The sequence below is a fragment of the Otolemur garnettii genome, unplaced genomic scaffold, assembly GCF_000181295.1.
Source record: "Otolemur garnettii isolate 467f Iridium unplaced genomic scaffold, OtoGar3 scaffold00091, whole genome shotgun sequence".
NCBI lineage: Eukaryota > Metazoa > Chordata > Mammalia > Primates > Galagidae > Otolemur > Otolemur garnettii.
Genome location: NW_003852486.1, coordinates 3,517,232 through 3,528,092, shown reverse-complemented (window position 1 = coordinate 3,528,092; position 10,861 = coordinate 3,517,232). Strand labels below are relative to the sequence as shown.

The window sequence follows — 10,861 nt, the reverse complement described above, 5'->3', positions numbered from 1 at the left end:
CCCGCCACAACACCTGACTATTTGTTATTGTTGTTGTAGTTGTCATCATTGTTTGGCAGGCCCAGGCTGGATTTGAACCCGCCAGCTCTGCTGTAAGTGGCTGGCGCATTAGCCGCTTGAGCTACAGGCACGGAGCTGGTCAGAGGTGTTTCTACATCCAGCTCTAACACTTCCACATCTGTGGCCATCATGGGCTATGGCCAACACTGGTACCCTCTTCTTGTGCAAACTTCAAAAAATCCTTCCAGGTGCTCATGAGGTAACCTGGGTTGAACTGTTGGTGGGGAGGAGGAGCAGAATGTACAGTGTGGTTTACTCTAGGACTCTGCCCACATACAGAATTTTGGATTTCCAACAGCCTGGGTAGGCACCCACTACCTCAATCTGAGATGATATGGAAACCATTTGCATTCCCTCCCCCCACTCCCTCTCTTCAGTTAATCAACACCCACCCACAAAGAATCAGTCAGAATCCAATATAGTAATCAACGGGTTTTATTTTCCTAGAACTGAAATCATCTACGGTTCTCAGCGCTAAACTTCCAAAGCTACAGTCAGCAATTTTTCATCAGAGCCCAAGGGAGAGGGGCCAAGGTAAAAGAGAAGAGAGGCATGGAGAGACCATAGGGAAGGGGGTGGGGAGAGGGCACTTATTTCCCTCTGTCCTCTCAGCAGGTTACAAGTCTTATCTGGTGACAACACTGAGGGGATCAGGAGGTTATGTGGGTAGGAAATGACACTGGAAGGAACCCAAAGCCCCAGCTACAAAAAGAAAGTCATCAAGCCCCAAATAGAAGGGGAGCCTCCCAGTGCACCTCAGAAATGGGAGCAACAGTGGGGAAGAAAGGAGGAGAATGGGGAGCACACAAAGGGTTAGGGGTCTTTAAAATTTTTTTTGTAATTTTCTTTTATTAAAAACATTTCCTAAAAAATGTGTCTTTTCCTTTATGTCTGGGTGATACATGACTGAGAGCTGGCCGTGAGCACTGTGGGAAAGGCAAAAGGCAGCTAGGGGTCTCTCCAGGGTGTCTCATCTCTGGCTCCAGTGATCTAAAAGGGGACAGATACTCCCCAACACTCCCATCCAAATGGGTAAAAATCAACCCTTCAGATCTCAGGTCCTTGGACCAAACAACTGGGAAGCCCCAAAATCTTTTGATGATAAACTGCAACTCCCAAAAATCCTGGGGTGGGCAAAAGGAAGAATGTGTGTTGTCAAACATTGAGAATTTATAGAAGGGAGCCCCTCCCCCACGCTGTCCCACTTTCTATGAATCCATGAAGCTGGATAGTAAGTGTAAGAGAGGACACAAGCTTAAGACAATGCCACGCTCCAACAAGACCCCTGCCACACTTGAGGATTTTCTCTCCCAGGACCCAGAAGCCCATCCTGCTATTATGCTACATTCTTTCCACTCCTATCTCTGATCCAAATCCAGGGAGGGGGAGAAAGGTGTTGGGAGGTGGAACAACTGATCTAGGCCCCAGAAGAAGCTAGAAAACAGCTCCAAGCATGAACAATGGCTTTATCTCATCCCAGGGAGCCTGACTCAGATCACAGAGGTGTAGGAACCTGATGATGGGCTTGGAGTGAGGAAAGTGAATGCAAGAGGAGAGGGGATTGGGGTGGGAAAGGGGTTCCCAGTTTGTAGGCCATGGCCAGTTTCCCCAGTAGCACCCAGACAGCAGCAGGAACGGGGTGGGGGCTCCTCTTGAAACATTGGTGGCTACAGGCTGCAGGGGAGGGTTGGAGGAGAGAAGGGTTAATGGTGTGGCCTTGGTCTGGCCTTGCCCCAGCCAGTGCTGGTCTCCTGGGAGAGCCCAGCCTGCCTCCCAAGAGGCTGACCACTGTAGGCCTCTCTCCTCCTCTCCACAAGTGGCTGGGCCCTCCCAGCCCAGCTGCCAAGAGAGCAGGGGGCTCACTCACCTCTCATGATCTCTGACACCCAGGGCCTCAGCATCTTCCTTGGCAGCCTCTTCCTCCTCTTCTTCTTCTTCCTCCTGAGGAGGCCCCCGGCCAGAGCCGGGCTCAGAGGGGGTGCTATTCTTCTCCACCTCCACAGAGAGGGGCCTTTCACCCTCCAAGGTGGCTGCCTCCTTCTCTTCCCCTTCAGGGTCTTCTGCCTCCTTGGGACGTTTAGGGGAGTCCTGGGCAGGATAAGCAGAGGGCTGAAGCTGGAGACAGAGAACACCAGCCACCAATCCCTGCTCTTACTCCTCAGAGGCTACATCCTGGGCTGATACCCACAACCCTTCCCCAGTCTTCTAACTGGCTGAAATGTCTTCTGTGTTCCGTTTGCTCAGTTGGGGACTCCCCAAGACTAGGGTTGGATCTATCTCAGCCTGAGTAGGAGCAGGCCCTGAAGTAGAAGCAGGCCTTCCTCAGACTGGGCACTTCTGAGGCAGAGATTGCCCTTGTGGGAATACAGCCAAGGATGCCCCAGGGGCCCAGGCCCCCGTTGGGCAACAGTTACCTCTAGCAGGTCCCCTGCTCTCCTCTTCAGCGCCCCCTTTTCATTCTTCTCCTTGGCTGGCTCATCGATGACCAGCTTCCCTTCCTCATCACTGCTACCCTCTGCATTCCCCTTCTTATCACCATCGCCCTCTGTGGCTTCAGGCTCAGGTTCGGGCTCTTCCACGCAGCTCTTTTTCTGGGAAGACTGCAGCAGAGACATGAGAGGTTGAGTGGCACCAGTGTCTGCCATGCTGGGCCCCCTCCCCAGACCCCTCCCTCGGCCACTCACTCCTTCCTTTTCCCCACCTCTCCCCCACCCCCACCCAGGTGCCCAGTCTCACAAGTGATTTGAGACCCACCTCTGTCGGATTAGCCCCGGGGTAAACCCACTGGCCGGGCAGGCAGGGCTCTGTGCAGGAGGGGGGAGGGCTGGAGCAGGAGGCAAAACCTCGGGTCAACTTCTCCCAAAGGGAGCTAGGACCCTTTCCCCGCCAACCCCCGCCCCCCACCCTCCCGCCTCGTCCTGCCCGGCTCACGAGCACCTCCTCCTGGAAGCCTTTGTGGAAAGAGTTAAGGCCATGTCCTATACTCACACTGGGCCCAACAGAGGCCTGTTCCCACTTACCGCCTTTATCCTGTTCTTGCCCCCAGGCTGCTAACAGATGGCCCTAACCACCACTACACCACACACCCCAACCCCATCTCCTCTTACAGGAAGCCCGCCTCCCCTCCACCCCATGGCTCCTACCCTGAAAGACCTGGTATTACTGATGACTAAGCATCATCTGTGGGCTTGGGGGTACCAAAGCCCACGGTCACACCTGCTTTCCAAGGGGTTTCTGGGGCAGGCGGCAGCTCACCTGATAGCCAGAAGCCTTGACGGTAGGGTTGTTCTCAATCTCCCATAGTCCCTCGCTGAACCCTTTCCTCTTGTTGGGCTTGCCAAACTTCTCCTTGGACTCCTCGTAAGGGAAGAGGTCTTTGGGGCCCAGGAATGCCCTGGTGAAAGATGGGGAGACTGTGCTCTCAAGCCCCTCACTGCCCCTGAGCTGCACAGCCCAATACAAAAAGGGCACCACCTCTCTTTTCCCAAAGTGGCTCTCCCAGGGCCCTCCCAACCTACAATCCCTTTGGCCTTCACTCACGTCTCGTGAGTCCCGAAAAAAAAGACTTGGTATTTGTTGGCTGTTGATTTCACGGCAGCCTCGGGCATCTCATCAATCTGGGGGTGAGAGAAGTGAACATGAGCTAGAGTCCCAAGATTTCAAGTTTGAGGCAGAGACACTGACCTCTACACCATATTTGTATAAAACCAGAATAAGAGAGACCCAGGAGATTAGAGAGGTGGCTTTTGGATTATTTCTAGCAGTGGAACTTTGTTCAAACAAAATTAGACATGGAAACCCAAAAGAGGCCCAGGAGTGCCTTCCTCTCCTTTGCCAATCAGACCACACAAATACTGCCCACGACATGTCCAAGTCCTGGCCACAAAGCCCCTTGTCTTTGCCATCACTCTAGTCTAACCACTGTCCTCTCTTACCTGGAGTAAAACCACAGCCTATTCTCTACCATGCAGCCAGGCTGAGCCTTGCCAAATGCCCATCCAAGCACCTCAGCCTTTTGCTTCAAACTTGGTTTTTGTTTTTTTGTTTTTTAGACAGAGTCTCACTTTGTTACCCTTGGTAAAATGCCATGGTGTCACAGCTCACAGCAACTTCAAAGTCTTGGGCTCAAGTGATCTTCTTATCTCAGCCCCCCAAATAGTGGGGACTATAGCCGCCTGCAACAACACCTGGCTATTGCAATCCATTGGCCTCAGTCTCCGTGCTAGGATTACAGGTGTCAGCCTTGCTTCAAACTTTCTAATACTTTTACAAAACTCCAGGGTTCACCTGGTCACCTCTCCTCCACAATGGCTAGTTGTGAATCCTAGCTCTGCCACTATTTGTATGATCTTAGGCTACTTACTGAACCTCTCTTTGTCTCAGGGTCCTTATCTATAAAAGGGAGATAGTCACAGTGTTGTGAGGATTTAACAACCCTAACTTGGCAGGCATCCTAGGCTATCATCAACCTATTGCAGGATGCTACCCTTTCTGTTCCAACCATGTTATTCTTTTAGCTTCTCATATTAAATACTGATCAATGGTCAGGCGCAGTGGCTCACACCTGTAATCCTAGCACTCTGAAAGGCCGAGGTGGGTGAATCGCCTAAACTCACAAGTTTGAGACCAGCCTGAGCTAGAGCAAGACTCCTTTCTAAAAACAACCGGGTATTTGGGGGGCTCTTGTAGTCCCAGCTACTTGGGAGGCTGAGCCAAGAGAATCAATTGAGCCCAAGAGTCTGAGCTTGCTGTGAGCTAGGACACCACAGCACTCCACTGGGGGTGGCAAAGTGAGACTCTGTCTCCAAAAGAAAAAAAAATTCCTGATCATCCTTCCACCTTGGCTCCATCATCACTTCTTCCAGAACGTTTCCCCATCACTCCTGACACATGGGCTCTCCTTGGGTAACTCTCCTAACGCTTCCTCATAGTGCTTTGTAAAATCTCATTGTCACACTGATTAATATTACTATGTCACTAATGTGTATGTGGACTATCTGAACTAGACCTGTCCTGAGGTTAGAGATCAGGACTGTTTTTATCTCTGCACAGTGCCCAGCATACAGTAGGTGCACAGTAAATACTTGTTGAAGGAATCTATGACACAGATAAAAGGAAAATGCTCTTTAGCTGGGCATGGTGGCCTTCACCTTAAGTCCCAGATACTTGGGAGGCTGAGATAGGAGGCTCACTTGAGCCCAGGAGTTCAAGGTTCAAAGTTACAATGAGCTAGTACCAGCCTGAACAACAAAATGATCTCTGTTCCTAAAGGTGGGGTGAGGGGGGTGGAAAGAGAGAAAGACTGCTGTGGCTTAAGTGGAGGGTGAGGTCAAAGGGCTATAATTCCGGGGAACACTGAAAAGCACCTTAGTCAAAAGTTCTTTTACAGATGGGAAAACTGAGCCCAGAGAAGCAGGGATCTGCCCAGAATAATAGAGTGGTTCGGCGGGGCCTCAGTGCCCGGAATGACCCCCTGGCTGCACACGTGCCGGGCAGGGTTGAGGTCAGGGAACGCGGCAGCAGGGGCCCAGCCAGCCTCGGCAGGCGGGCGGAGACTACAACTCCCGGCGACGCTCGCAGCAGGCCGGCAGTCTGGCTCCCGCGGACCAAGGCCAGGTGGCCATGTTGACGGGGCCCCAGGCGCACAGGAGATAGAGACAAGCCGAGGCAGCGACTAACACAGAGACAGGGACAGAGATTTGACTGGGGACCCGAGGAGACGGGAAGGCTGGGGGATGGGAATGAGCCGAGACACGCCCAAGGGAGGGTATGGGGCTTGGGCAGGAATCTCAGGGGCATCTTCCCAGATTTGGGCGTCTTCAGGCTGCTGGGCACCTCCTCCCTTGCCCAGTGGCCTCTGGGGACAGAGGTCCAGCCCTTCCCCCCAGGAAGAGCCAGCACAAACTGGGCCCTCCCCACAACCAGGAGACTCTGGGGTGTGAGCAGGGGTGGAAAGGCACGCGGTTCCCCCCCAAACATGATCTCCATTGCCATAACAACCCAACCCCGCCCGCGGGGCCACTCAGCAACTAGGAATGCGGCTGCCCCTCCCCCCCTTCTCTCTGGATTGGGGAGGAGGGTACACTAACACATACCCCACGCCCATGCTGGAGTCTGGCACCTGAGTCCCTGCCTGTGCTGGAAATCACAGCTAGAGGATTGGTATTGCAGGGTTCGGGAGGGGGAATCCATCTCAAGAAGCCAAACCTGGGACGGGGGTAAGGGCAGAGGAGCCAGTAGACAGCCAGGACACCTGGGTCGGGTTACCAGCTAGCTCCTCACCCTCCTCTCTAAGTGGGAGGCAGAAAACAGAATGAGGGCCTCCAGGGCTTAGAGATCCCAGGAGACAGGCATAGGACAATAATAGCAAAAGCCTCTCCTGGCTTTTCTTCTCAGTGATCTGTGTGCACCTAGAACCAGAGGTGGGGGTAGGGACCCAAGGGTCTAAGGCTGGAATGCAGCTGGAAACTTTGATCTCTGCATTTAGAGTGCCCACATCTGAGCTAGGCCATTAATATGCTCATAGTAAATGTGTTATAAAAGAGGAGAAACTGAGGCTGGGGGGGGGAAGGTAGATGAAGAGTCAGAAATGAGGAAACATGAGGTTCTCTACAGGATCACAAGCTGCAAAGCGGCTACCTGTCTCCGGCCAAGCAAACTTAGGGACAAATAGCTGAATGGTGTGGCAGGGAACCCAGGAGGCCACCAGCTAGCTGCCCAGCCCCAGGGGTGTGGGAGAAACAAAGAACGGATGGGATTAAAAATAGAAAGAGACACACCAGATACAGCCCTGCTGAATTCTAGAGACATAAGAGTAGGTCTAGACTAGGGAGAGGACAGGGGCTTGGGCAGATGGGCATCTGCCCCAAAAGGATCATTACATCCCCCCATATCAGTATCTGTCGGGGAAGGACCAGAAGGAGTGTGCTCTTCTCACTTAATGGAATTCCCAAACCCTCAACTCAAAAAGTAGAAAAATCCTTTCCTTCTGTAGTGGTACCTCAATCCCTTAAGTTACAAAGGATGTCTTTTCTTGCATTTGGGAGTGAAAGGCAGTTCTTCCTTGAGGTAGAGGATGTGAGGTCTCAAGAGAGCCCTGTCCCCCAATATAGATAGTTGTCCCCCACGCACCCTCTATATCCAGGCTGTGATTCAGAACAAATGAGTCAAGACTAAGTGGGTCAGGGTGGAGCCAGATAGTGCTGAGGACCCCACAGTATCATCCCCTCCACTAGACAACAAAGGAGAGGACTCTGCTACCTCTAAGCCATTCCTGGGATCCAGGCAAGTTACTTCTCCAGTCTGGGCCCATCCAGCCCCACCTTTACCCCTCAGAATCTGCCCAATCCCATCAGACAGGCCTGAGCACACAACAGCCCATCCTCCCTAGCCCATGGATATCCTCCAAGGTCTGAAAAGAAATCTGAGTTTTCAAGAGGGAAAGAGGACAAACAACTCTCCCCCAAACAACATCGGACTAAAAACAGGCCCCAGAATCACCTACCCAGCACTTAGGAAAGCTAAGCAGTGACTGGCTGCCAGCCAGGGTTCTGACCACCACACCCAGGGCCGAGGCCCAACCTGACCCAGGAACCGGAAAATCTGGGGCAGGAGACAGTTGGGGCCAGGAAAGTGTGGCAAGCCCAAGAGGCAGAAAAGAGAAGGTGCTGGGGGAGGGGGCATGGAGAGGAAAGACAGGGAGGTCCTCAGGTTTTCTGGGATTGTGAAACAGGAAGCAGAGAAAGGAAGAAGGAACCTGAGGGAAAAAAATCCCTGAAATCTTGGAGGTTAACTGTTAAGTGCTTGGAGATCCCCCAGGAAGCCAGGCAGGAGGAAGAGGGAAGAAGAAGGTTAAGATGGACTCACACTGTCCTTCCAGGCAGGTCCTGCCTATCGCGTGGTGACTGTCTAGGCCCTTTCAGTCTCACCCTGGATCACCCATCTTCCCCAGAAGCAGCAGGGACTAAGGAAGGAAAGGTCCACACAGTGGCCTTCATTTTTTTTTTGGAGACAGAGTCTCACTTTGTCATGCTGGGTAGAGTGCCATGGTGTCATAGCTCACAGCAACCTCAAACTTTCCGGCTCAAGCAATCCTCTTGCCTCAGTCTCCCAAGTAGCTGGGACTACAGGTGCCTGTCACAAAGCCCAGCTATCTTTAGAGACAGGGTCTCTTGCTCAGGCTGGTCTCCAACTCCTGAGCTTAGGTGATCCACCTGCCTCAGCCTCCCAAAGTGCTAAGATTACTGGAGTGAACAACCTCATCTGGCCCTTGAGTAGCCTTCATTATGGCTGAAGATTCTAGCTGTCCAGTGGATAGGGTGGTAAGATTCCTACTCCTCCTCCATCTCAGAGGGGCTGGGCACTGCCACTAAGACAGGGTACAAGAAAGGGTAAAGAGACTCAGATCTGTCTGTTCTTTGAGGATCAGGGGGAATGTGTCTGGGAAATAACAGCTTTGGGTATAACCTCCCCTCAATTGTCATAATCAAGAGCCACAGCCAGGCAAAGTGTGAGGCTGTATCTCTCTAAGATCCAGTCTGATCTTTCTACCCCAATTCTCACTTTATCTAAGAGGTACAGGACTCGACAGAGGAAGGAACTCTGCCTCCTCTATCCTACCCTTCTGGAGCCGAGGGTAAAAAGAAATGGGTGGCAGCCCTGCCATCACTCCAAGGCCAGCAGAAACCTGAGAGACTTCCTCAAAGGGGCCAGTGGCCCACAGGACCCACACGAGTCCCTTCTGTTTATCCCTACCCGCCTCAACCTAATCCAGAAAGGGTTCCCCTGGCAGTCTACATTATAGCTAACACCCCCAGGGCTTAGCCAAGCCTCTGGACTTTGTCCCACCCCCAGGAGGTAGGAACAGTAGAGTCCTGGGCTAAGTTCTTGCCCTCCCCACTAGGGCCTCGGCTTCTGGGCCAAGAAGCCAGTTGGATCAAAGGGTGCAGGGTAAAGTACAGGATGGTTCACACACCACACACATACATGCACACACAAGGCTATCTGGGGCTACTGCCTCACACAGCCCCTCCCTGCCCCCTTAGGAGGCCCTGGAAGCTGGAGAGGCCCTCCCATTCCAGGGGCCAGGCCTTATTTGATCCACTCTAAAGTTTCAAGGAACAAGGAGCTCAAGGAATCTGGGATAACTGCACACTTCTCAGGAGAAGGGTACAGAGTGAGGAAGGGTCTCCTGGGCTTTTCAGAGTGGCTCCAAAGTCGGCCTGACGACTAAATGAGTCTGGAACAGTTTCCTAAGCTCAGACACACTCTGAGCAGAGCAACTCAAAGCCATAAGGCAAGTCCTTCTGCACTTGGTCCCTTCCCCCAACCTGTTTCTGCCCTTGGATTTCACTCTACAGGAGTCCTACACTCTAGGGAACTAAGATATGCCCTTACCCAATACGAAAAGTCAAATTTATTTTAAAATCCTCGGATGCACTGACACTTTCCCACCTCAGTGACCCCCCCCCTTTCCTCCAGCAACCAGTAACCTCCCATCCTCCTTAACCTCTTCTCAGTTCTTAAGGGAAATATGATGAATATCCCAGGCTTGGCTTTTGGATCCCCCCACACTCACACCTGGCCAGGTACTGGAGGTGAGGGAACTTACACTGGCCGGCTGAATCAGTCACATGGCACATATGCTCACATCTAGGGCGTGAGGGGACTCAGACTCCCCCTATCCCTAATAAGAGGCAGCCTGGACTGGACTTCGCAACCCCACAATGAGTCCCTGCCACCTTCAGTCCCAAATTTAAACTGGCAGCATCTGGAGGCCTGTATTTGTGGCGCCAGGGGCTGATAAATTATGGCGAATAATTTCCAAGCCAGGTAGACACCCTTTAAGGCGGCCGCCAACATTCCTCGACCCTCACAACTTCAGACCTCTTATGGTTGCCTCAAACCAAAGTTTTCTGGAAGCAAACTCCGCCTCCACCTATCCCTCTCTGTGCTGAGATCCTTAACCATTTATCCAATAAGAGTTTGAACGGGGGGCGACAATGAAGAAATTGGGGGTTTCTAAGGGATCCCGGAGGAGGGTGGCGTGGGAGGAATAACACCACCCGCCCAAACACAGGCTGCGTGCCTGAAGCCGCGGGGAGTGTGGGGGCTGGGGGCGGAACTGAGCACGCGGAGCCAAGGGCCGGGAAGTGACCCGCACCCTCGGATCCCCACGCCGCGCACACGCCTCTACGCGCGGACGCCGTACCCACCAGGTGTCGGTCCCCCCACCCCTCCTGCCTCCACCATTATATAACCTACCAGTGGGTTACAAGGCAACAGGGAAAGCGTCGGAGAGCCGGATGCCCCCTGCCCCCCCCACCAGCTCCGCGCGGAGCGCTCGTGCCCTCCCGGGTGTTATGCAATCCGAGCCCGCGGGCGGATAGAGGCGCGGGCCGCGCTGCTCACCCGGGCCGGCCAGTGTGGGTAGCCTTTCATCTTGGCGAACACCAGGTCCCCGCATTTGTACTCCTTCTGCCGGTTGGATCGCGACATGGCGGGGCTCCGGGCACCCCGGGCTCCGCGCCGGGCCGGGAAGCGCGAGCCCAAGTTTGCGCGTGCGGCGGTGGCGGCGCCGCTCCGCTCCGGCCCTCGCGCGGCCCCCGCCTCGATGGTGGCCCCGGGCCCGAGCTCCCGCGCGGCCACTGCGTCTCCGCCCGCGCGCCGCACGGACGGGGCGGGCGCGGATCGGGCAAAGCTCCGGCGCGGAGGGTGCGCGCTCGTGCAGTTGTTTGTGTTTGAAATTCAATTGCTCCCTCCTCCGTGCGAGGCCTCTTCCTCCACCCCCCGCCCGGTCCCT

The 10,861-nt window shown here is 53.8% G+C and overlaps 1 protein-coding gene across 1 annotated transcript; it reads right to left on the bottom strand.

The window, feature by feature from the left end:
- Nucleotides 1-479: 479 nt before the first annotated feature.
- HDGF (heparin binding growth factor) lies at nucleotides 480-10,859 on the bottom strand. Its single transcript, XM_023516390.1, has 6 exons — nucleotides 10,471-10,859; nucleotides 3,601-3,677; nucleotides 3,316-3,454; nucleotides 2,475-2,660; nucleotides 1,928-2,148; nucleotides 480-1,734 (listed from the first exon to the last, which is right to left on the bottom strand). The coding sequence occupies exons 1-6, from the start codon at nucleotides 10,555-10,557 to the stop codon at nucleotides 1,728-1,730; spliced, it is 717 nt and encodes a 238-aa protein (XP_023372158.1). The 5' UTR covers nucleotides 10,558-10,859; the 3' UTR covers nucleotides 480-1,727.
- Nucleotides 10,860-10,861: the final 2 nt, after the last annotated feature.

Bases quoted from the DNA above. Each gene is read 5' to 3' on its own strand.
- HDGF (XM_023516390.1), bottom strand. From the start codon at position 10,557: ATGTCGCGATCCAACCGGCAGAAGGAGTACAAATGCGGGGACCTGGTG. The intron at 3,455-3,600 runs GTGAGTGAAGGC...ATCTTTCACCAG, and splicing joins TTTTTCGGGACTCACGAGAC to GGCATTCCTGGGCCCCAAAG. The intron at 2,149-2,474 runs GTAACTGTTGCC...TATCCTGCCCAG, and splicing joins GAGCAGGGGACCTGCTAGAG to GACTCCCCTAAACGTCCCAA.